At 40.3% G+C, this 22,643-nt stretch overlaps 2 protein-coding genes across 3 annotated transcripts; both read left to right on the top strand.

Annotated features, from left to right (window-relative positions):
• Positions 1-1,885: 1,885 nt before the first annotated feature.
• prkcda (protein kinase C, delta a) lies at positions 1,886-16,898 on the top strand. The gene is made up of 18 exons (XM_084348212.1): positions 1,886-2,036; positions 5,103-5,237; positions 5,382-5,581; positions 5,668-5,734; positions 6,275-6,431; positions 6,897-6,928; positions 7,138-7,223; positions 7,758-7,887; positions 7,965-8,065; positions 10,177-10,273; positions 10,439-10,569; positions 10,785-10,958; positions 11,051-11,142; positions 13,187-13,249; positions 14,957-15,095; positions 15,224-15,412; positions 15,640-15,768; positions 15,896-16,898. Exons 2-18 carry the CDS (start codon positions 5,129-5,131, stop codon positions 16,052-16,054), a joined length of 2,055 nt encoding a protein of 684 aa, XP_084204338.1. The 5' UTR covers positions 1,886-2,036; positions 5,103-5,128; the 3' UTR covers positions 16,055-16,898.
• Positions 16,899-17,874: 976 nt separating this feature from the next.
• On the top strand, positions 17,875-22,057 carry rft1 (RFT1 homolog). 2 transcript variants are annotated; one of them, XM_084348518.1, is made up of 10 exons: positions 17,875-18,142; positions 18,308-18,393; positions 18,748-18,870; positions 18,956-19,247; positions 19,322-19,456; positions 19,580-19,840; positions 19,943-20,087; positions 20,191-20,296; positions 20,458-20,707; positions 20,826-22,057. In XM_084348518.1, exons 1-10 carry the CDS (start codon positions 18,080-18,082, stop codon positions 20,988-20,990), a joined length of 1,626 nt encoding a protein of 541 aa, XP_084204644.1. In that variant the 5' UTR covers positions 17,875-18,079; the 3' UTR covers positions 20,991-22,057. The 2 variants fall into 2 exon arrangements, with proteins under 2 accessions (XP_084204644.1, XP_084204645.1); XM_084348519.1 differs by lacking the exon at positions 17,875-18,142 and having other exon boundaries at positions 18,774-18,870.
• Positions 22,058-22,643: the final 586 nt, after the last annotated feature.

The following is a 22,643-nucleotide window of genomic DNA, read 5'->3' as shown; positions in this document are numbered from 1 at the left end:
TGTGGACTCATTATGCTGTAATAGCGTTATTGCCAAAGAGATTAACCTACTGACATGGCTACATGCCTACTTAAATTAGAGTATTATTAGAGTATTGGCTCTGCTGGTACCTCTGAAACACTGGAGCTTTTTCTAATTTTTTACCATCAAAATCACTTTTGGTTTACTACCCTTAAAGCATATAAGGAGATGCTTTTGCTAACCTTGCCAGAGTTGATGTATTATTTTTTCTTGAGCCTGTCCATTGATCAACTGATTAATTCTAATCAACTTTTAAATCAGGTGTTACCAGGGTGGATGAGGTATTAACATCTAACAGTTTTACATTTTTTATTTGTGTAATAATTGCTCTCAATGTATATAACCTTGAATAAGAAATATCTGAAATCAGTGGTTCTCAACCTTTTTGACTTGTGACCCTGAATATGAACCAATGTGTACTCTTGTGATCCTGAATTATGGGTTGTGATCTTTGTGTTGACATAACTGGTAAGCAGTTTAATCACATGGTTTGATTTAAACAACTTTTAGGTTGCTGATGGTGAAAAGTATCCAGTATTCATAAAAACAATCATCTTATCTTTCTACGACAGAGATTTATCTTGGGCACTGGCTGGGATACATATAAATGATGCAATTTTCTCCTGACTTTACATATAGCTATATGTGTCAACTTCATATAGGGGGTTTCTATGTGGCTCTTCATCTGGCTCTCTTTAAGCTCTGTATGATAAATTTAACAACCGCCTGTTCTACAGCCTGTATACATCCCACGGGTGGATCATGACTGTGACTATACGGATGTTCGTGTGTGTGTGTGTGTGTGTTTGCGAGAGGAAGAACAGAAGGAGAGGGTTCCTCAAGCTTTGAACGTGCATCTGTCAGAGCCAGAGAAGAGCAGCTGAGCAGTGTCTCTCGTCTTAAGTGCACACACCTAGTCTCCACTGTAGACTTCCTGTGTCTACCATGAGTCACAATCTGTCTGTTATGTAAGTTCTGAGAGGAGAGAAGGGAACACTGACACACCTGTGCCCTGTCAGCCTGATCCGAGCAGGTTTCACTATACAGTCACTTTGCACTACAGCAGTTTATTCAGTCTCGTAAACTGCACCTGAACATGTAATTATTACTCACTGTGCAGGAATTTATCTACTGCATTTCCTCATTTATGTCCTCACTTCAGCCAGTTTTTCATTAGTGTCATCAGATGAGAATAGCTGCCCCTGCTCATTTGTGCGCGCATATATTTAGATGTGTGTGCGTGTGTGTGTGTGAGGGGGTGAAGGCAGGCATGAGATAAATGCAGGATACAGATAATTTGGAGTGTTTGTGTGAGTTTAGGACAAGAAAAGATGCTTTGGCTGCAAGAGCCAAATCTTCCACCTCCTCCTCACCACCAAAAAACCTTGCTCAAACCTCAAAACTACCCCCGCAGCCTACAGCACCACGTGACCCCATCCCCTGCCACACAAGCACCTTAAATGAACACAAAAACATCTCTTCCCTCTCATTCAGGGCTATGCTACAGTAATCTAGGGCACACTCACCAGCAATGCAAATCTTTATCCTTAGTGATACTTGCCTGGGCAAGTTTTTGCTTTCCAGCTCAGATGATCAACAAGTCTGCACCATCATGTTATAATCAACCCAGGGGGGCTTTAATGGATAACTACATGGGAACTGGCGATATTTAGATGTGTGTAAATAATCCAAATCATGTGGAAAGTGCATTATATGTCAAATAAAAGGACTTGTATTCAAAATAGGGCAACTGGCTGTGTGTGTTTGTGTGTGTGTGTGTGTGTGTGAGAGAGAGAGAGAGAGAGAGAGTGTGTGTGTGTGTGTGTGTGTGTGTGTGTGTGTGTGCGTGCGCGCATAGCAGGCAAACGTCACAGCTTGCCGAGAAAGCCTCTGCGAGCGCGCGCCACACTTCCTCAATCGACGGAATCACGGAGCGAAAAAACCGAGAGGAAGAGAAAGATCAACTTTCGTCGCGCTGCGGTGAAGAAGAAACAGCACCGACTTCGCAGGGCGAGGTGAGAGTGCTCTTTTAATTGTTTTTAGTCGAGTCTTTTCCCAAAGAGTCTGGGTTTGTAGCGTCTGGAGTTTGCACAAAGTTGCTCAAAGAACAAGATAAACGTCGCCCTCGCTTCTTCTTCTTCTTCTTCTTTTATGCTTTTATCTGTGGGGAAACTAAACTCGTTCAACCGTGACCGATGGCGCTAACGTTAGCTAACTCATTCTTTACAGTTTGACAGCTTTAACTTTCATGTCTACGCCTCGTCTGTGGCCACTAAAAAAAAAAAAAAAAACACCACTTAGCGAGCTGTTCTGATTGAAATAACTTTTTCGAGGAGTTTTGCCTCGTTTTTAAACACATTTTAACTTAAATGCTGCGACGGAATCTGTGGCCTGTCAGGTTTTTACAGCGTTACGGAGCCAACTACGGGAAGAAAGAAAAAAAAGACTGATTGGTTAATCAAACATTGACAGGTGAGGTGTTGGGCTATGACTCAAAGTGACCTTGCCACCATCACTTCGTGCTGTGACAGCTACCAACATTCAGCCGGGTCCGTTGATAAGGCGGTGGTAGCCATAGCAACATTTGGAATTCGAGTTCAGGTCACAGATTCTCACGGGTCACAAAATATGTTGTAACGCTCGGAGGTCTGCAGGTCTGGACAGCAGAGATAGATATATCTTGGTTTGAAATAAAACCGCGGCATTTGTTTGTCGTAAAGACACTGTGGTTGAAAACTGAGTCAGGTTATGTCTGCGTTCAGCCAACTGACAATCAACCACATCCTTCAGAGACAACTGCAAAAATAAATTGAAATGCACTGACTGATTCTCGTTTGATGCCTATTCTCACCAGATTGCATGCTCACAGTTTCATTGTAAACTACTGAAACAGATACCCTGGTTTTAGGTTTGGGATTTCATATGCAGGATTCAGAACCAGATACAGTATGTTCATGGCTGTCAGCACGTGTGTGTGTTGGAATGTGTGTGTGTGTGTGTGTGTGTGTGTGTGTGTCTGTGAGGCATAGAGAGGTACATGCAACAACTTGTTAGGTTTGGTTTAGTGCTGCAGCCTGCTGATTTGATTATGAGGTGCTCCAAAATAGTTTCAAGGTGTAATTACATCCATATAACAGATTACTGTACAAACTCACTGTCTTTTTATGTGGTTCACTTAACTCATTTGTACTGTCAGAGTGTAGGGATGTTAATGATTAATCGATGAATTGCTCTTAAGAATTTGACTGATTTAAAAAAGGAATTAACTGACAATCAAGATGGGCACAAATACATCAAATGTATCTTGTTACAGTTTACAAAATGCAAAAATTGGTAGCTTCAATATGTGTTGGATTTTGTTGGGCCAGTTGTTAAATAGTGCCAGACAGGAGCTCCATAATTAAAATTAGGTCATTAGTTTGTGTTATTTAATCACTCAAGTAACTTAGTTTTGACTCACATCTTTTGATTTTGCATCGGACATAAATCATGAAAGTGGCTAAAACAGTTTTCTAATGGAAAATCCTCCAACATATATAATCTATTTTTAATGATTAATCAATAATAGATTGTTAAGGCAGCCAACTATCAACTAATGAAACTGCTTAAAGGTGCTATCTGTAAAAAAAAAAGTTGATTTTTGGGTCTCATTCCCAACTCGTCAGAAACGGAGGCTTTGGGACTTAATGTAATGTTTGTATCAGTAAAAGTATTGCTACTCCTGCTAACAAACATATTTGTGGTGGTCATAATAACTATACAATGAAATAAATATTAATGAGGTTGAAGTTTACAAGTTACAGTTTACTGGTGCATGGGACATAACTACTGAATTTAACAGATGGGACAAATCGAAACTGCACATGAACAGTTTGCTAGGTAATCAATCACCACCGCCCTCAATCACACAGTGTGGTTGGTATTGACTAACTCCAAAAACCCTGACATCACAGCCCACAGCAGCAGCGAATGAGCATGTGAGTGAGCGAACATGGTCGTTCATCACCCTCCCTTTTCAGTGCTTACTGTTGTTTCCCTGTGTCTTACTTTTCTGGTCTCAGTGTGGGCGGTTATGAGTTTAGGATTGCGAATACCAGCAAGGCCTACTGTGGTGCGCTGCATGCTTGTATTTGGATTAGCGACATGTTGAGGCTCGCTCTGCCTTTGTAGTTCAGGCAAACACCTCCACTGTTGCAGCTGCAACCTTTTAGGAACTACAAGGCCAAAAAAACACTGTGACATAGGAACTGAACAAGTGACTGAGGCGTAAATGATGCCATCACATGTGACATTGTGGTTGAATTTTACACAGAGAGGTGTTGAATTAACATAGTAGGCAAGTAAGACAGCATGGGTGTGACTGAAGTGCCTGGGCGTCACCTTTTGCATTGCACTTACAGAAACCTGTGTCATAGAGCTGCTACTGCTATATTTCAGCATGTAGGGTGATAAAGATCTTTCACTAGTTTGTCACTATCAACATTTATTTCACCTCTAATGCACAAGGGCGGAAACTAGTTTTCTTCATCTTTAAATGTATTGATTTAGAAGAAAACTGACGGAGGTGTAAAGTTCTTTTGTGTCCCTTCTCCATATCAGGGTGACTGTGTAGAAATGTCTCAAATTGAGAAAGAAGCACAGGAGGAGTAAATAAAAAGTGGTGGTGCAGTCAGGGCCAGAATTTTTTCCCCCCCATTTCTTTGAATTTCACTGTGGTTCAACAGAAGTCACTTTGTCTTTGCAGACACAGCCGTATACTGTTTTTGTGTGCAAGTGCAGATGTTTGACAGGGTATCAGGAATATGTTTAAAATATATTTCTGAGACGTCAATTAAAGGAGTCCCATCTTATCTTCATTTTCTGATAACGTTGGTCTCACAGTGTACATAGAAATGATGCAGTTCTTCAATTATACAGCACTTATCTTAATGCTTCAATGTGAGCCGGCAGTAATGCTGCATGCAAATATGCAACTTTGGGTATATAAGTGGATGTGATTTTGAAGTGTAGCTGTGTGTATAACTAACATGTCATTATAGATAAATGTCACCAGGGTAACGCTGTGTTTGTCCATCTCTTAGAGTGGGTGACCTTGGTACTCGTCACCATGGCTCCTTTCTTGAGGATCGCCTTTAATTCGTATGACTTGGGCGTCCTGCCTCCTCTGGCCGACCCGCCCTTCTGTGCAATCAAGATGAAGGAGGCCTTGACAACTGGTGAGAAACTCTTTAATAGCCTACACCACCGTCTTCTACAGAAGTTGTCCCCTCTGTAAAAAAGTGGTTACTCCCCTCTTGTTTCCTGCACTTCAGAACTTAACAAGATTTTTTTTCTCTTTTTATCTCTGTTCCTTTTTCTAGAACGAGGCAAGACCCTTGTTCAGCGGAAACCCACCATGTACCCGGCTTGGAAGGCCTGTTTTGATGCGCACATCTATGAGGGTCGTGTGCTCGAGGTTCTGCTGATGAAGACAGCGGAAGAGCCACTAGCTGAGGTCACTGTTGGAGTGTCTGTCCTTGCTGAGCGCTGCAAGAAAGCCAACGGGCGCGCTGAGTTCTGGGTAGGACATTACAGACTCTCCTCTGTCCTTGTTGGGCTATAACTCAGGCTGTCTGTGTGTAACTGTGTGTCTAACTGTGTGTTTAGGTGGATCTTCATCCTTCTGGGAAAGTGATGATGGCAGTGCAGTATTTTCTGGAGGGAGGGGATACAGGTAAAGGAAAAAACACTACTTTCCTTTGGTCTTGGCCCTTTGTAGGACTTGACTGTCTGGTTGCTTTGTTTTCTCTGGTTTGTCATTGTGCCACTTAAGCTCCTGTAATCTGTAATCTTGCCTTCAAATCTTTCGTATTTCTGTGTAAACAGTAAATATGTCCTAAAAAGCACGTCATTGATAGGGCCCTATAACTCTATAACTATTGCTAAATTCTGATTGGTGCACAGAGATATGGGACATCACGGTTTTTCCTAACGGAGACCTACACACTTCAAACCAGAGCAGAGACAAGAAGACAAATGCAGAAATCACTCACATGAAATAACAATAACTGCTCTAACTTTGTCATAAACAACCAGACTGATTACAAAATCGGTAATTTTTGTATGCCTTTCAATTCAACCCCCCTACCCAAACCCCATATATACACATAGATTACCATTAAGACTATCAATTGTGACATTCACATAATGACCTTTGTTGTAGCAATGCAGTGTTGTGAAACGACTGATCTGTGTTTCTCTGTCTTTCTGAAAGAGAGTAAGCAGGCTGCGAAGGAGGAAGAAGCTCCAACTCTGAACCGTAGACGAGGGGCCATTAAGCAAGCCAAGATCCACTTCATAAAGAACCATGAGTTCATCGCCACGTTCTTCAGACAGCCCACTTTCTGCTCCGTGTGCAGAGAATTTGTCTGGTCAGTCCGGCCTATGTTCCAGCCCTATAAACAAACCTTCAAGGCAGCTAAAGGGGAACTCATAAACCACCAATCAGATAAACAAACTAAAACACCAGACATGGGTGGATTAAAAACAGCTTTTAGGCACTTCCTGATATTTCTCAGCATTTCTGTCAAAGTGAGTTAGACGACCTGTTTTCTTGTGAATATGATAAAACAAAACGCCAACCTTCCCATTTAGTTGTACTGTCTGTAGAAATAATTATGTTAGTCATCCTTTGATGGCCACAGACCTCCACTAATTTACTTGTTTTTTTGGTCTCACTGAAGAGGAAGTTTGTAGAAAAAGGAAACTTGATAAACACATCAGCAGGGGTGTACTGTGGTTGTGCATTATGACTAACAAGTGTTCAATCAGCAAAATATTCACATGATCAAAGAATGATACAAACTGACCTATTTGTGTCACCTCTTCTCCCACAGGGGACTCAACAAGCAAGGCTATAAATGCAGACGTAAGTGTACAGTAAAGTACAGTGAAGCACAATGCATAGATGGTATACAGTATATTACAAAATGTGATTTTGACCATGAATAAAAATAGTTAGGGTAAGAGTTATTTTTTGTAAGAATTTTGTCAACATTCAGTTGTGGCCAGTGCACAGGATGTGCTGAGATAGTTGATCAAAGTATAAAAATTTTGTTTTATCTTCCCTTTTATCAGAATGCAATGCAGCCATCCACAAGAAATGCATAGACAAAATCATCGGCAGATGTACTGGTACGGCTGCCAACAGTCGGGATACTGTGGTACGTATCACATATTTCTGCAGTACACCGTGTACTATGAGCATTCTCCATATGTCTCAAAATTTCACATGAGTGTGGGCTTTTCTCACTCTGGTTTTTGCTGTTGTAGAAAAGTGTCCGTCCTCATCAGTATGAACAATGATGGTAATATCATCGAACTGGCAAATGTTTCTGGGTCAGAGTTTAATACAAAGGCACATACTACATATACTGTACTAGTCAGGGTCCACGTCCAATAAGATGCTCTATTCACCAAGCATCAGTATAGGTGGATAAAGATGATCAAAGGCCAACTAATCAAGAGAATGGCTCCACTCACGGTGTGTGGTTTCAGAGAGGCACTTTAAACCACAGTTGAGGGAGTTCTGGGAGTTTTTACCCAGCAGTGTGGTCACTTCTGACTGTATAAACTCAGATATGTGCATATCTGTATAAGCAGAAGACAACGTCAAAAAGAAAAAAGATGAGGCAGGTGCACAGACCTATGAAGTGCCAAAGGCCTTCATGGACATAACAAATCCTTTGTCCCCACAGTTCCAGAAGGAGCGCTTTAAAATTGACATGCCGCACCGTTTCAAGACCAACAACTACATGAGTCCCACCTTCTGCGACCACTGTGGAAGTCTTTTGTGGGGTTTAGTCAAACAAGGCCTCAAGTGTGAAGGTACAGTGCGGATATGATTGACTAATTGTTGGAATCTAAGTATTCTTTTATCCTTAACAGACTTTGTTTGTTTGTAGATTGTGCCATGAATGTCCATCACAAGTGTCAAGATAAAGTAGCCAACCTATGTGGTATCAACCAGAAACTACTAGCTGAAGCACTTACACAAGTCAGCCAGGTGAGTTCATGGAGCTGGTCACAAGTCTTTCAATATGTGGTCAAATCAAGTGTCTTGAAGTATTTAGGTCGCAGTCAATGTAAAGTCTAAAGAATTTAGAAAAGTACACGTCTGACTCAAGTATTGTACCACCTAATTAAATCATAGCATGGCTCTTTTAGACATTACAGATATATCTGATTACATTATCTTTTACTTATCTATTAGTCTCCTGAAGGGGGTTTAATGGAAATTGATTAAGACAATTTTCAGACAAACGCTTGATACATTTCAATGCCCAGCCCCAGGCAGTAATCATTTGTACACTTGTACATTTGTTTTCATAAACATTGACACACATTTGTACTCACAAAAACAGCATTGTTATGAGAGTCTGGACTGGAGTCTGGAGTAAGCTTGGTAACACTTTAATTGGATGTTGTTCCAAGTCTGAGGGTGTTACTGATTAACTGTTAAAACATAACAACAATTAACCTTATAATTTTACCCTCTTAATAATAATCCTGAGAACTATGTTTATATCACACATTGGTGACACACAAATTTACCCATTTGCGGGACTAATAAAGGAATACTGATTCTGATTCTGATTCATTCATCTTACGTTGCATGCAGCTTTTTTGAATAAGGAGGTGCAATAAGTTTCCGTTTTGGTGTGGAAGATGGAAGAAATTGTTAAATATTGTCTGTGTTTATTGAGCTTAAAAATAATTCACTCTGGTTGTGCACCACCAACCAAAAGAGTCTGTATTTGATGACATGGGAGTGAGACTCAACAATCAACTATAGTTGAAGGAGTAGGAAGATAGTTGATCGTTGGGTCTCATTCTGACCAAGCTCGGTCCAACTGTCTGCGTTCGTGTCAGTCCAGCCTCTGACTTAACTCAGGAAACAGCCCAGACTCTGATAATTTTCCTCCTGACTCTTCTTTCCCCCACTCCTCTCTGTACATTCATGAAGTAATGTTCACTTACCCTCTAGTCAGCGGTCAACAAGGACAAAGAGAGACATAATACAGTACATTACACCCGACAGGGGAGGTCGGCAGCACCTCCAGGGCTTGCTGCTGCAGTCAGGTTGAGAGGTGAGAGTGAAGATAAATCCACTTTTTAATCCCGAAAGTAAAAAAAACAAAGAAACTCTGAGCGCTCCTCACACCAGTAAATGGCTCCAGATCAGAGCAGAATGCAGTGTGACTGCAGGTGTTTATTTCTCCAGAGGCTCCAGCTCTGCTCCTGGCTCTACTGGCAGATAAACAGCAGCTCGGTCCCTCCGCTCAGCCTGGTCCACCCACACAACACTCTGCAAAGCCTCTCAATACACACAACTTTTCAATGCAAGTTGAATATTTACAAGTTGTGTGTATAAGTTTGCATTAACTTTGAATGTGATCGCACCGTGCGAGAATTTTGACTCGTGTTTGTTTTGAACATGGGAATTATTTTCAGTGGACATGGTGCCCAAAAAGATTTTCCCAGTGATAAAATGGTAATTACCAGATAACGGAAACCCTGACAGTGTCAAAAGCAATAACATTTTGGTGTATGACCGAGATCTGTCATCAAAAAAGTGTCATTGTTGACTCTAACCATGATCGTACCCTGGCACATATCCTAGTTGTAACCTTGACCCAATTGTATTCCTAAACCCAGTCCTTATTTGGGCCTGTTGCCATCATTAATCCCGACATTAAAACAAATCCTTACCCAGACAGAGCATATCTATCGGGGCTCTGCACAGGAGATTATGACACTCAGACTCTCAAATAAAGTGTAACCTTCAAACTGAGTGTGATTCCAAATTCCCAGCCTCTGTTAACAAATTGTTGAGAACATGACACCTGACCTTGATGGGAACCTGAGCTTCCTGTCCTGGTGTGTTTAAGACTGGCTTGTTGTAGAACCCCCAGTATTCTTGTTGTCTCTTGTTGACCTCTAAATACATGTAGTATATGTGAGGGGCAGTTGGAGCACACACTCGTTTCAAGAGAAGAATCAGCCAGAATGTGTTTACATTGGATATCCCACAGCTAGATGGGTAACCATTGCTGGGAAACTATTTGTTTGTCTGTTTCATGCTTATTTTTGCTTTTACATTTGCTACTCCATCAGAAGTCGTCCACCCGCCGGTCAGATCCAAACCTGCCTAATCTGCCTGACATTGGAATCTACGATGAAGTTAACAAGCTTGCTGGACTGGATGTCAATGGTAAGTGAGTGTTACCATTTACCTGCATGTACTTGCATGCGTTCATGTGAGCAGAATAGGCTTTGTACTAGGAATAATGCTTGCAAAATAATATGCCAAAAGTGTTCAATGTTTAAGATTATGATGTGTATAAGTAATTTCTATGTGTGGTACCTTGTCTATCAGATGGATCGCCCTATGGCAGACTGTGGGAGGGGTCCAGCCCACGGTCTCAGTCTCGCATCACCCATCTGACCCGCGTCAATGTGGACAATTTCATCTTTCACAAGGTTTTGGGAAAAGGCAGCTTTGGCAAGGTACAAAGCAACAATGTCAGTGTGAATTCAACTGTGAGACTTCTGTTTCAGAAACCCAATCCAAGCATGAGTGAATCAACAACACTTCAGTCAATACTTGTCAACCGTCATGAACACACTAGCAACATCAGGCCTCATGTTGAAATAATTGTCTGTGTTTGATGAAACTATGAGCTGTAGACAAGGTGTTCAAATGTCTCCTCTCCTCTCCTCAGGTTCTCCTGGCAGAGCTGAAGGGTCGTGGAGAGTACTTTGCAGTGAAGGCTCTGAAGAAAGATGTGGTGTTGATGGATGACGATGTGGAGTGCACTATGGTAGAGAAGAGAGTCTTGGCTTTGGCCTGGGAAAACCCTTTCCTCACACACCTTTACTGCACCTTCCAGACCAAGGTAGGACCAAGGTAGTCCCTTTACACCTCAGTAGTATCTATGTCACTCTTTTTCCTACTCTACATCATACTCAAAGTGAAACTTATCAACAGGAGCATCTGTTCTTTGTGATGGAGTATCTGAATGGAGGAGACTTGATGTTTCATATTCAGGAGAAAGGGCGCTTCGAACTCTACAGAGCCACGTGAGTCACACCTGTCACACTGACATAACAAGATAGAGTTGGTGTAAAAAAAACACACACTACCTGCTGTCATTACTCAGCGTATTTGTGCTCCTGTAGCTGTGTAGAATCTCATCCATACAGAATAAGTGAGATGATGGAAAGCAGATGCTTAAAAAGAAGAGCCGATGTTTACTTTCCCTATTTTACTCCCCTCGTCTCTCTCAGATTATGTTTTTTTTTCTTTACATGATTTACTGAATCCTGGGGAGCGGGGGTTGCACTGGCGTCCATTAGCTACTACTCACTAGCAGACTGGCCTTGTAAGGAGTAAACAGCTCTTAGTGCCTGTGTATTGTTTGTTTGGAGTGGTATCAGTTACTACCGCCCACCTCTATAGTCATCCCACTGTGGGAATCCCTCCAGAAGAAAACAAGTGGCTCTCTGGTAAAAAAGAGTGTTATGAACCTACGCCGCCACCAACACAAGTCTCACATTTACAAACATAGAGATGGAAGTGAAACATTTCTTCACAAATGCTGTTAGAAACACAAATCTAACATTAAATCAATAAATAAAAGATTAATGATTATCTTGTGTTGTTAAACACAGCAACATTTGGGCTTTGAAGCTTATTTAGAAGTGACTTCTTGTATGAAATATTTTTCCAGTAAATGGTGTCACCTTTATTGATTCACCTTCTTGAAATCAGACAGAAATTGTTAAGAAAGCAGTCTTACCACAAGGATCCTTCATAGCTTTTCTGGAGCTATTATTGTAAATAATTATTGTCATTTTTTTTTAGCACTTTAAGAATAGACAAGTAAGAATGTGAGTAAGGTCTTTTATGGTGTTATGTTCACAAGCTTGTGAGCAAAAACATACAAACTCAGAAGAAATTTACCTTAAAGGTGAAGCAGAGCTAGTTTTATTTGACTCGTTATCAGAGGAAAACAAAAGACAGGTTAATGCATTAACCACTATGTTTTTTTTTTTAAACCAGCATTGATTTTTTCTTAAAAAAGGTATCACATTATGAAAGCATGATCACTGATTCTAAAATGTGGTCTGCCATTGAGGTTCCTGTAGTTAAACTGGTGGCTGCCTCCTGGACTCATGAGATGACAGGAGTAATTCTCTCCTTTGCAAACACAGACACCTGATCTTGTGTTGGCATCCACTAAAATCCTCCTCACTCAGTGACTGTATTCAGCCTGGATGGAAAATTGACCGTCAGTGACTGAGGGAGAGAGAGAGTGGGCCTTATCATTATCTGACAAAGCATTCATTTTTAACTCAACATGAGTTTTCATGTTTGTTTACATTTATGCTTCAAAATACTAAATAAGGTTGTGTGTTGCTGAACAAGTTGTCACAGTGGAATGGAAAGTATCTTCTGGATTTGGTTATGCAGTATTTTTCCTGAGGCAGCAAATGAACTGCAGAGTTTCCGGTGACCTCTTTATCAGCACAAAGGCCCTGTTCTCCCAGTGGCTACTGCTAACCTGTTGACCCGGTGCCGTAGAGATTCTACTCTGGCGTCTCAACGTTCCACACACAGCAGAGCCAACTCACCTACACCTTCTTACCCACATCAAGACTTCATTTTCCATTCTGTTTTGTTTTCTAACTCGTTCTATGAGAGCTACAGTATACAGTATTTGTAAGGGTTTAAGTGAGAATGATCAATGGATAAAACCAGACAGCCTATTCAGTCCTTGTCAGTCGGTCATTTACAGTGAATGACCAGTTATTGGGTTAGAGCGGAGGCTACTCTATCACCTCTCAGGAATCGTTTCAGCTGACACAGATGACAAGCGAAACAGGTCAGAGATAGGCTAATATTTCGGCTCACAGCGGCTCTCAGGTTTCACATTATGAGAGCGTTATTCACCAGTCTCCTACTCCATACAAATGTCCTCCTCAATAATTCAGCTCTACACTGAAATGTGTCTGCAGTGACACCAGTGTTCAGCTGCCAACTCTGTAGTGAGATAGCTGCAGCGTGGACCTGTAGCTTATCCCCATAGATTAGAAGTTGATATCTGTCTGTCTGTCCTCCCAGGTTCTACTCTGCTGAGATCATTTGTGGCCTGCAGTTCTTACATACCAAAGGGATCATCTACAGGTCAGAGCAAACATATGTATCACATCTGGATGTACAGCACATCAGCACTTACACCTAAATGACCATACTGGTATTTTTCATGTTTCTGCAGTCAAACTTAAATAAACGTAAATATTCTTTACATAACAACTGAGCATTTTGAAACAATTCCCTGTCTTCCTCTTGCTTGATTTCAGTCCAGTTGCAAGTGTGATGTTAAAATGAACTTGAAAATACTCTAAACTTGCCTGGTTAGATAATCCCACGCATTTTGACACTTTTTATTTTTTTGTCAAAGTTTCATTATTGTGTGGAAATGCAGCTGTTTGCAGGGACTGTTAAGAAAACTGTCCCTGTAGATGCAGTCTGAAAAGTGGAGAAACAACGAATCGTGGATTTTGTGAAGAAAAACAATTGTTCATTTCTTGCAGTAAAAAAAATTTGACTTAAAAATCTCAGGAGTTGTGTAGAGCTGCTTGCTATTAATCATGTAAAAATAATATAACTTATGAAATGTCTTGTAAATTACGGAAGCCGTAAAGGGCCATGCATTCATACATTTTATTTCCTCCATTTTCCCGTGATAACGAGTTAATTTCATTTGTTTTCTCGAGATATTATTATTATCTCGAAATAACAACTGCCGTTTTCCCGAGATAACGGGATAATTTTCTCGAGATCTCGAGATAACGAAACTTTGTTTTCCCGAGATAATGATATAATTAATTCGAGATCTTGAGAAAACAAAACGATAGTGTAGTATATTTAATCATTGCAGGAAACATCATTCAGTGTAGCAATGTCAGAGGAGCAGGAGCATATCGATCACCGTGTCACACATCTTTTCAATCAAGGACTGACACAGGCTGAAATAGCATTATGCCTTTGCTATTACAGATAATATACACATTAGTGTGCGTAATCTATAAAGACGTTAGCAAGGCTTCAGCTATATCGGCAGTGCAATCTAAGTGAGCCTGACGTCATCGTTAACTACATAGCTGACCAGCTACGAGGTCCCGGGCGTCTCCATAATCTCAGGCCTATCATATCACAGTCATTATCTCAAGATCTCGAATTAATTATATCATTATCTCGGGAAAACAAAGTTTCATTATCTCGAGATCTCGAGAAAATTGTCCCGTTATCTCGGGAAAACAGCAGTTGTTATTTCGAGATAATAACTTGAGATCTCGAGAAAACAAATTAAATTAACTCGTTATCACGGGAAAACGGAGGAAATAAAATGTATGAATGCATGGCCCTTTAGGGCTTCTGTAGTAAATTAGTGGACTAAATATTCTTTTTGATGGATTACCCATCCATAGGCAAGTTTCAGGTCCAGGTAAGATTTAGATAATGAATGAACTAAAACAAGTGGCTGCCTCGAAATAAAGAAATGTAAGGTATTCTTCGTAAAAATGGTCAGCAATATGACATTAAGTAAATGCAAGGTATAATTACAGCATAAAACATGCAAAACCACTGGTATGGTTCTTACATAAAAACATTTTGTAAGACGTCAGTTATAAAGTCCTTTCTGGCTTGAGTGCTCTTCTAAGGCAGTGAACATTCAAGATTTCACAGTCCAGCTGCCACTTTTCTATCACATATTAAACCCTCTAAGAGTTCATTTAAAACATGAATTTATACAAAAGAATCATCAAATCAAAAAAATATAATTGAAAACTCACAATCCTGCTGCTGCGATTGTTTTGTTTTTTCCAGAGATCTGAAGTTAGATAATGTGATGCTGGATCATGAGGGACACATAAAGATCGCCGACTTTGGCATGTGCAAAGAGAACTTGTTCGGAGAGAATCGTGCTACAACTTTCTGTGGTACTCCCGATTATATTGCTCCAGAGGTGAAGTGTTTCATACTTACAGACATACTCTTGTTCTGAAATATTCAATTCCGCAACTGATAAGCTTTTGTCATTCTGCATGTAAACAAGTGTCTGATTCTTATTCGTGATATCGTGTTTCAACTCAGATCCTGCTGGGACAGAAATACTCCTTTTCTGTTGACTGGTGGTCATACGGGGTGTTGCTGTATGAAATGATGGTTGGTCAGTCACCATTCCATGGAGACGATGAGGATGAGTTGTTTGAGTCCATCCGCATGGATACGCCCCACTATCCTCGCTGGATCAACAAGGAAGCCAAGGACCTGCTTGAGCGGGTCTGTACCATACTTTTTATACAAAATACATCTGTTAGAGTGCACCATTGGACCTTTGCGAAAATCTAGTCTTTCCACGTTTCAAAGCTTAATGCTCCTGTATAGGATGACAGAATTATATAACTCTTGGGTTTACGAAATCTATTCAAATTAAATTAATTAAGCTGTTTTTGACATATATTGGTGCACATTCCTTACTTGTTCTGTCAAACTTTGTTTTCCTACAGTTGTTCGAGAGGGACCCCACACGCAGGCTAGGAATCGTGGGCAATATCCGTTTACATCCTTTCTTCAAGGTCATTAACTGGCAGGCTCTGGAGAAGAGAGAGGTTGATCCCCCCTTCAAACCCAAAGTGGTATGCCCATCTCATAAATGTTACCTAAGATTAAATTATGAAGAAATATGGATCATGTGCTGTGTTTACGTTATGTCTATAATCTGTGATGATTGCTTCATTGAGATACGTTTGTTGTCATTTACAGAAAGCACCGAATGATTGCAGCAACTTTGATCGGGAGTTCCTGAGTGAGAAGCCTCGTCTCTCCCACAGCGATAAGAACTTCATAGACTCCATGGATCAGACGGCGTTCTCTGGCTTCTCATTCATCAACCCTAAGATGGAGCACCTTTTAGAAAAGTGACTGCCGTAACGACAGTCTGACCTGGGTTACATCCCTACTGTGCCCGGACAGTTCTCTTATTCTGTCACATTGTGAAACCTGCAAATGAGTGAGCTGTTCAACAATCAGTATTTTTGTGACCTTGTTTTAAGCACAAACTTTTCTCATTGGGTACATGTAGAAATGAGTAAAAACGGGCCATGTACTGTATATATTGATGTAATTGTGCTTGTGTGCATGCTTGTTATTTGTCTAGGTTGTGAAGGCCTATATGAGTAATAATATTAGGGTGGGAGGTTGAAAATCCTTACATTCCACTTGACGTCACTGCTACCATCCGCAGCCATTTTGTGTCCCATTTCATAACAAACAATGAAAAATTAGGAGGCGGGAAAGAAACCGATAGGAATAAATTATGCTGTATACTTAAAATATAGATGTGTGAATGAGATGGCTGCATGTATAGAGAACAGACTGACAAAAATCTTAAAATATAGATCAATAATGAATGTTAACTGTCTTTGGAACATCTGAATTCTTGGATAAATCATGTCTTGCTGACAAAGAAGAACTTGTGTGATTGACTCAACTGTGCCATGTAAAGAACAAATCTAATCAGAGTAACAGCTGATCTCAGCTGTATTGAAAGGTCCTGTCTGTGGATGGGGGCGGATTTGATGCATTCAAGTGCAAAAAGTTCAGTAAAGGTACTTGACTTTAAACAATGAGTTGAGAGTTACTGTAATGCTGTATATAGACAATGTATATTTATATTGTTGTAACATGTATATTGGTTCGCTAAGGATGTACTTTTTTTTTACTGTCTCCATCTTTTACATCCAATTAAAAAAACATCATCTCCCAAGTCTGATTTGCTATTTTTAAAACTTACAGTTCACATTATCCTCATATTATGAATAATTAAATTATCAAAAACAAGGACATTTCATTGGAATCAAGGCTTACCTATGATAAAAGGTTACAGGTTACAAATGAAGGTTTGTTGTATTTTAGTGTTTCGATATGAACATTAATTTTGGGGTGAGTTTGTACTAATGTATTTTAGGTTTCAAAGATTCCTATTGTCGGTTTTTTATGCATGTTGTCAGTCTGAACCATGTTTAAAATACTGTTCTCAATCTAATATATCCATTCATATATTACTGAATTTTGTGAATCTGTAAGTTAACCAAAAAATAAATAGAAAAATCAATATCCTCTCTTGCAGTAAATCAATAAAACCTCCAGAAGACAGTTTTGCACTTCCTGTTTGGGTAGGATGCTCTTTGATACCTCCTCAGAAACATCACTGTTATTATGCCCCTATAAACTATATTAATGAAAAGTTCTTACAGTGACATTGAAGTGCTTCTAGGTGGCATGAAATTTTCAGATCAACAAAATGCAGATATATATAGGCTGTCAGGGAATGAAATAAACATTTTTGGCTAAATATACATGATGGAAAAACTAAGGAAGGGGGGCTTTGAGATCAAATTGAAAAGTTTGTGAATTTTAATAGATTTCATCATCTTGTACTTACATAATAGTTGTTAATATAGACTTTTAGATCTGTTTCACAAAAGTATACATATAAATGGGCTTTTTCTCAGAAGAATTCATTTTGCACATGCAGAAGTTACACCAATAGCATCAATAAATTGTCAAGAAACATTTAGTGAAGACACAGAAATAGAAATTTGCAATAACTGGTCTGTGAGCCAGACACTCCTCTAACAGTGAGATCAGAGGGGATGGGTACGCCCTCTAGCGACAGCGCGGTGGACATGACGTACTCTGACGTCACCGCGTATAGCTCTTCCGTACACTGTGTACGGAAGTGTAACCGGTACTGCTAGCTTCCAGTGCTGGTCCACAAGTGAAATCTCACACTTGCTCTTTAGGAAGTAGGCGCTTTTGTAATCGGTTTTTCGGCAGCTACAGTGGCAGTTTTTACAGTATGACTGTATTATGACGTTCCTCCGGAGAAAACATCAGATAGGTTGTGAAATTAACACTTGACGAAGACTTTGAGCGAAGTCCAAGATGAGTTCTCAGGACGTACTGAAGAATGCGTCCACTCTGGCGTCGTATAATGTGTTGCTACAGGTAGATGAACACACACAGCTGAGCTATAACACCACGCCAGCCCCTTGTTTTAAAGTTTAGTCAACTAATACTTCTGTTTTGGCTGTTTAATAATGAATATGTTTTACTGTTTTGTTTTGTTTGTTGGTTTGTTTGTTTGTTTGTTTGTTTGTTTGTTTATCTCAGGTGATGTTCCGTGTCCTCACCTTCTTGCTGAATGCATTCACACTGCGGTTTGTGTCCAAAGAGCTGATTGGGGTTGTCAATGTCAGGTAAAGACGGTTTTTTTCTTTCAGTCTTTATCTTACCAGGAATATTCCCACTAAGATTTGAGTCCTGGCCAAGACAGAAGCATAACAAATGTTCACATTAAGGAACAAGCAACAACCTAAAACAAAAAACATAAACATGGTCCAGGTAAAATAAACAAGAGACTGACTTAATCATATATAATCATATAATTTTAAATCTTCCATACTTATCAATTATCAAGTTTAAGGTGTCCAAGATGAAGGTGCAAAAACAGAGAACAGTGCAAACAGCCAAGATAACACAAAGCACAATTATTTAACATATTTCACTATACCAGCTCCTGTAACATGTATGTGTGTGTCTATATCATGCAGGCTCACACTGCTGTACTCCACATTAGTATTTTTATCCAGAGAAGCTTTCCGGAGAGCCTGCCTGAGTGGGGTATCTGGCACAAACCACAGCTGGAGACAAGTGATCAACCTGCTGTGGCTGACGTGAGTTGATTTTACAAAATGATTCAAGTGTGAAGTGTTTAATCTTGTGTACTCAGCTTGGATTTTTGTCTTTCTTAACTCTCAGGTTGCCTCTGGGTGTGTTATGGGCAGCCCTGCTAGCCTGTGTGTGGCTGTGGCTCCTGGAAATCCCAGACCCCCACACTGTCCCTTACTACAGCCCTGCTGTGGTGTTGTTCGCCTTGTCAGGAGTGCAGGAGCTCCTGGCTGAGCCCCTCTGGGTGCTGGCTCAGGCACACATGTTTGTCCGACTGAAGGTGGTCGCTGAAAGCCTCGCGATGATTGCTAAGTGCAGTGTAACTGTGGTGCTTGTGGTGTTTGCCCGTGAATGGGGCCTTTACATCTTCTCTGCTGCTCATGTAAGTTGCTCTGTATTGTTTCTGTGATAACTTCCTTGGTATGAAATTATGTTAAACTATGGGTTTTTCTTTAGTTGGTTTACACAGGTTTCCTGGTGCTGTGCTATGCTGTTTACTTCATACGTTTCCTGGGCTCTAAAGAGGCTGCCAAGGAGAGCTTTCCTCTTTGCCGTGTTGGCGATCTCTTGCCCTGCAGAGCTGATGGAGAGGTAGAAGTGCAAGACTATATTTTGCCATTTATTATATAAGATCTATCTACAAAATCAAACTGATCAGTTACAAGAATAACTCACACCATACAGGACTGATAATCCGCATCTATTGTTTTTTAGCCGCTGGTTGATTGGACTCTGGCACGGCTCACGTGGAGCTTCTTCAAGCAGTCCTTCCTGAAGCAGATCCTGACAGAGGGTGAGCGCTACGTCATGACCTTCTTGAACGTCCTCAGCTTTGGAGACCAGGGAGTTTATGACATCATCAACAATCTGGGCTCCATGGTGGCTCGCTTCATCTTCTTGCCCATCGAGGAAAGCTTCTACATCTTCTTTGCCAAAGTGCTTGAGCGAGGACGTGATGTCAAAAGTCAGAAACAGGTGAGAGTCTTGGATGTAATCGCAAACACTTGGTCTCTTTTTGTGAATGGCTAAAAATGAATGGTTTCTGGTTTTACTTCATGTTGTGGGTTTTGTTTTCAGGAAGATGTTGCCATTGCAGCTGAGGTCCTGGAGTGTTTGCTGAAGCTGGTGCTGGTGATCGGTCTGATTATCACGGTTTTTGGCTACGCCTACTCTCACCTGGCTCTGGACATTTATGGTGGCTCACTACTAAGCAGTGGGGCAGGTAAGTGAGTTACAACCCACTGGTCATATTGGGTATGTGTGACAAATTCTGCTGTACTTGGTATTTGTTGTCACCGCTCAAATGTTTTGTTTTTTTGTTAAAGGGCCCAATTTGCTGCGATGCTACAGCTGCTATGTTCTCTTGCTCGCTGTGAATGGTGTAACGGAGTGTTTTGTGTTTGCTGCCATGAGCCAAGGGGAGGTTGACAAGTAAGAATGTGGAACTTTAAAACATAATTATTTTAAAAAGATAATAAAATAATAATTAATAAAAACTAAAGTAAAACAAGAAATATACACAGACACATACATTTAGTTAATACACATCATATAACCTGTGAATTAACACTGTGCTTGTGTTTTGTCCTCAGGTATAACCTGGTGATGCTGGCTCTGTCTGTGTCTTTCCTCTTCCTGTCCTACGTGCTGACGTGGTGGGCCGGCGCTGTGGGCTTCATAATGGCAAACTGCCTCAACATGGGCCTTCGCATCCTGCACAGCCTGCTTTACATACACCACTACTTCCAGTCCAGTCAATGGAAACCTCTGCGAGGCCTGTTGCCCTCTCCGCTTCTGCTGCTGGCACTGGGCATCAGTGCTGTTGTCACAGCTCTGTCCGAGGTACAAAAGAATCAAGTCTTTTTGTTTATTTTAACCCTTAATACTGACCATTACAGCAGTTTTAATCTGTATTGAATCTTGCACAGATCAGCCTGAGCTTCTTTATTCTTTGTTTCAGGGTATGTTCTGCTGTGACAGCGGCTGGTTGCTGAGGATGGTCCATATCTGCGTAGGAGCAGCGTGTCTGCTCGTTGTGTTTGTTGCTGTTCTTCTCACAGAGACTCGGCTTGTTCAGTTTGTGAGGACTCAGCTCTTGCCCCAATACACAAAGAAACTCACTTAAATGTACCAAAATTAAGGCGGTGGACTGGACCAGAGGGAAGCTTCTGTGGTACTACAAAAAGTTTAAACAGGAGCTACTGACTGACGGTTACTGACTGTGTGAAAGCAACGGGGAACAACTTTTTTCAAGAGACCTCGTGACCGTGTGTGTGTGTGTGTGTGTGTGTGTGTGTGTGTGTTCACTGGATCATTCCTGTGTTGGCACTTACAAGTGTGAACAAACATGTCGTTACCATTTTGGGATCTAATTGTGGGTAATAAAAAAAAAAAGAATGTATTTTAAGAAAACAACTTGTTACAGGAATAGATGTTCCTACACAATAAAACAAGGAAACCTAATTTATATATGTGGTCTTATAAATAATTTAATAATAAAATATAAGAGTATAAACTGTGTTTTTTGAATGTAGTCCAGGTGATTTTAATGCTATTTAGTAAAAAACTGAATATACAGTTATATTCACAACATAGCATAACATAACATGACTTAAAATTATAAATACTCATTTACTTAAAACTGTTTAAATAACATTACATTTGACACATTCAAATTTACGGTGATGGGACAATCAAGGTCTTGTGTTGCAGTTTGTTCATGAAAACAAAACATGAAAACATTTTTTCACCACTGTTTTGTATATGTACTATGTCTTCTGATCTAATGTTTATTTTAGGAATTCAGTCAACTCATAAAATGTCTGATCACATAACCTTTGTTTTTGACAAGGTAAAGTAGCAGGAATTATATTTGTTTTACACCACAAAGAACAGTGGCACATCTCCACTTGATGTTTGTCATTTATATTTTGTATGCTCTAAATGTTGATGACTTCAGTGCTGTAGATGTGTACTGTGTACACACTTTGTAGAGCAGAGGTTCCCAACCTTTTTCCCTTGGAGTGCTAAAACAGAAAGTTAATGGTGGACCACAGGCCAAGAGCATGCACATATTGTATTGGACTGAATACACATTTATATGCCAAATGTTACAGTGCGGAAGTCCTGAGAGGCAAAAATTCTGTAAGACATAAAGAAAAAAAAATACTGGTTATCCAAGTCTGACCTAAAGTGTTCTCTCTCGTGTGTTTATACTTAAGAACAGGTAAAACAACAACAACGACAAAAAAACTCTTTCATTTTGAATTATACGATTTTAACTTTATTGGTCATCTGGCAGGCTGAATCATACCATATGGGAGGCCAACTTGTTTGTCATATTTTTCTTTACTTTTACTTTAAGTAGATTTGAGTTCAGTCATTATTTGACATGTTGCTTGGCGACATGTTATTTTTTAACTTCCTCTGTAATGATTACCACTGAATTCAGGGTCCCTTAGGGCTGAATAATGATGTAATTGTGGAAAATGAGCAGGAAGGGGTGGGGACAGCATTCTTTTAAAGCAGGGCAATGCTCACTCTCCTCTGCTCCCTCTTGTTCACATATACTTTTGATTGTGAGTCAGACATGGTCTAAAGTTTGTTGTTAGTTTCAAGCTGTAAGACTGACAACTACTTATCTAGTAGTCATATCTTTTGAACTTTGAGTCCAATTTGTTGTCACAAAGTTTGGGTTTGGCTGCAGGAGGGAGGGAGGGAACACACAGGGAGACATTTGTCCGATAATGTTACGGCAGAAGTTGTAGCAGTGATCTCA

Source organism: Pagrus pagrus (genome assembly GCF_965226575.1).
Source record: "Pagrus pagrus genome assembly, chromosome: 3".
Classification (NCBI taxonomy): domain Eukaryota; kingdom Metazoa; phylum Chordata; class Actinopteri; order Spariformes; family Sparidae; genus Pagrus; species Pagrus pagrus.
Note: the sequence above shows the minus strand (reverse complement) of the source record. Positions and strands in the feature narration are given on the sequence as shown.

Coding starts and splice junctions, on each gene's coding strand:
- prkcda (XM_084348212.1), top strand. CDS start 5,129: ATGGCTCCTTTCTTGAGGATCGCCTTTAATTCGTATGACTTGGGCGTC. Junction 6,432..6,896: donor GTGTGCAGAGAATTTGTCTG/GTCAGTCCGGCC, acceptor CTTCTCCCACAG/GGGACTCAACAAGCAAGGCT. Junction 7,224..7,757: donor CCAACAGTCGGGATACTGTG/GTACGTATCACA, acceptor TTGTCCCCACAG/TTCCAGAAGGAGCGCTTTAA.
- rft1 (XM_084348518.1), top strand. CDS start 18,080: ATGAGTTCTCAGGACGTACTGAAGAATGCGTCCACTCTGGCGTCGTAT. Junction 19,457..19,579: donor CCTGCAGAGCTGATGGAGAG/GTAGAAGTGCAA, acceptor ATTGTTTTTTAG/CCGCTGGTTGATTGGACTCT. Junction 19,841..19,942: donor ATGTCAAAAGTCAGAAACAG/GTGAGAGTCTTG, acceptor TTTTGTTTTCAG/GAAGATGTTGCCATTGCAGC.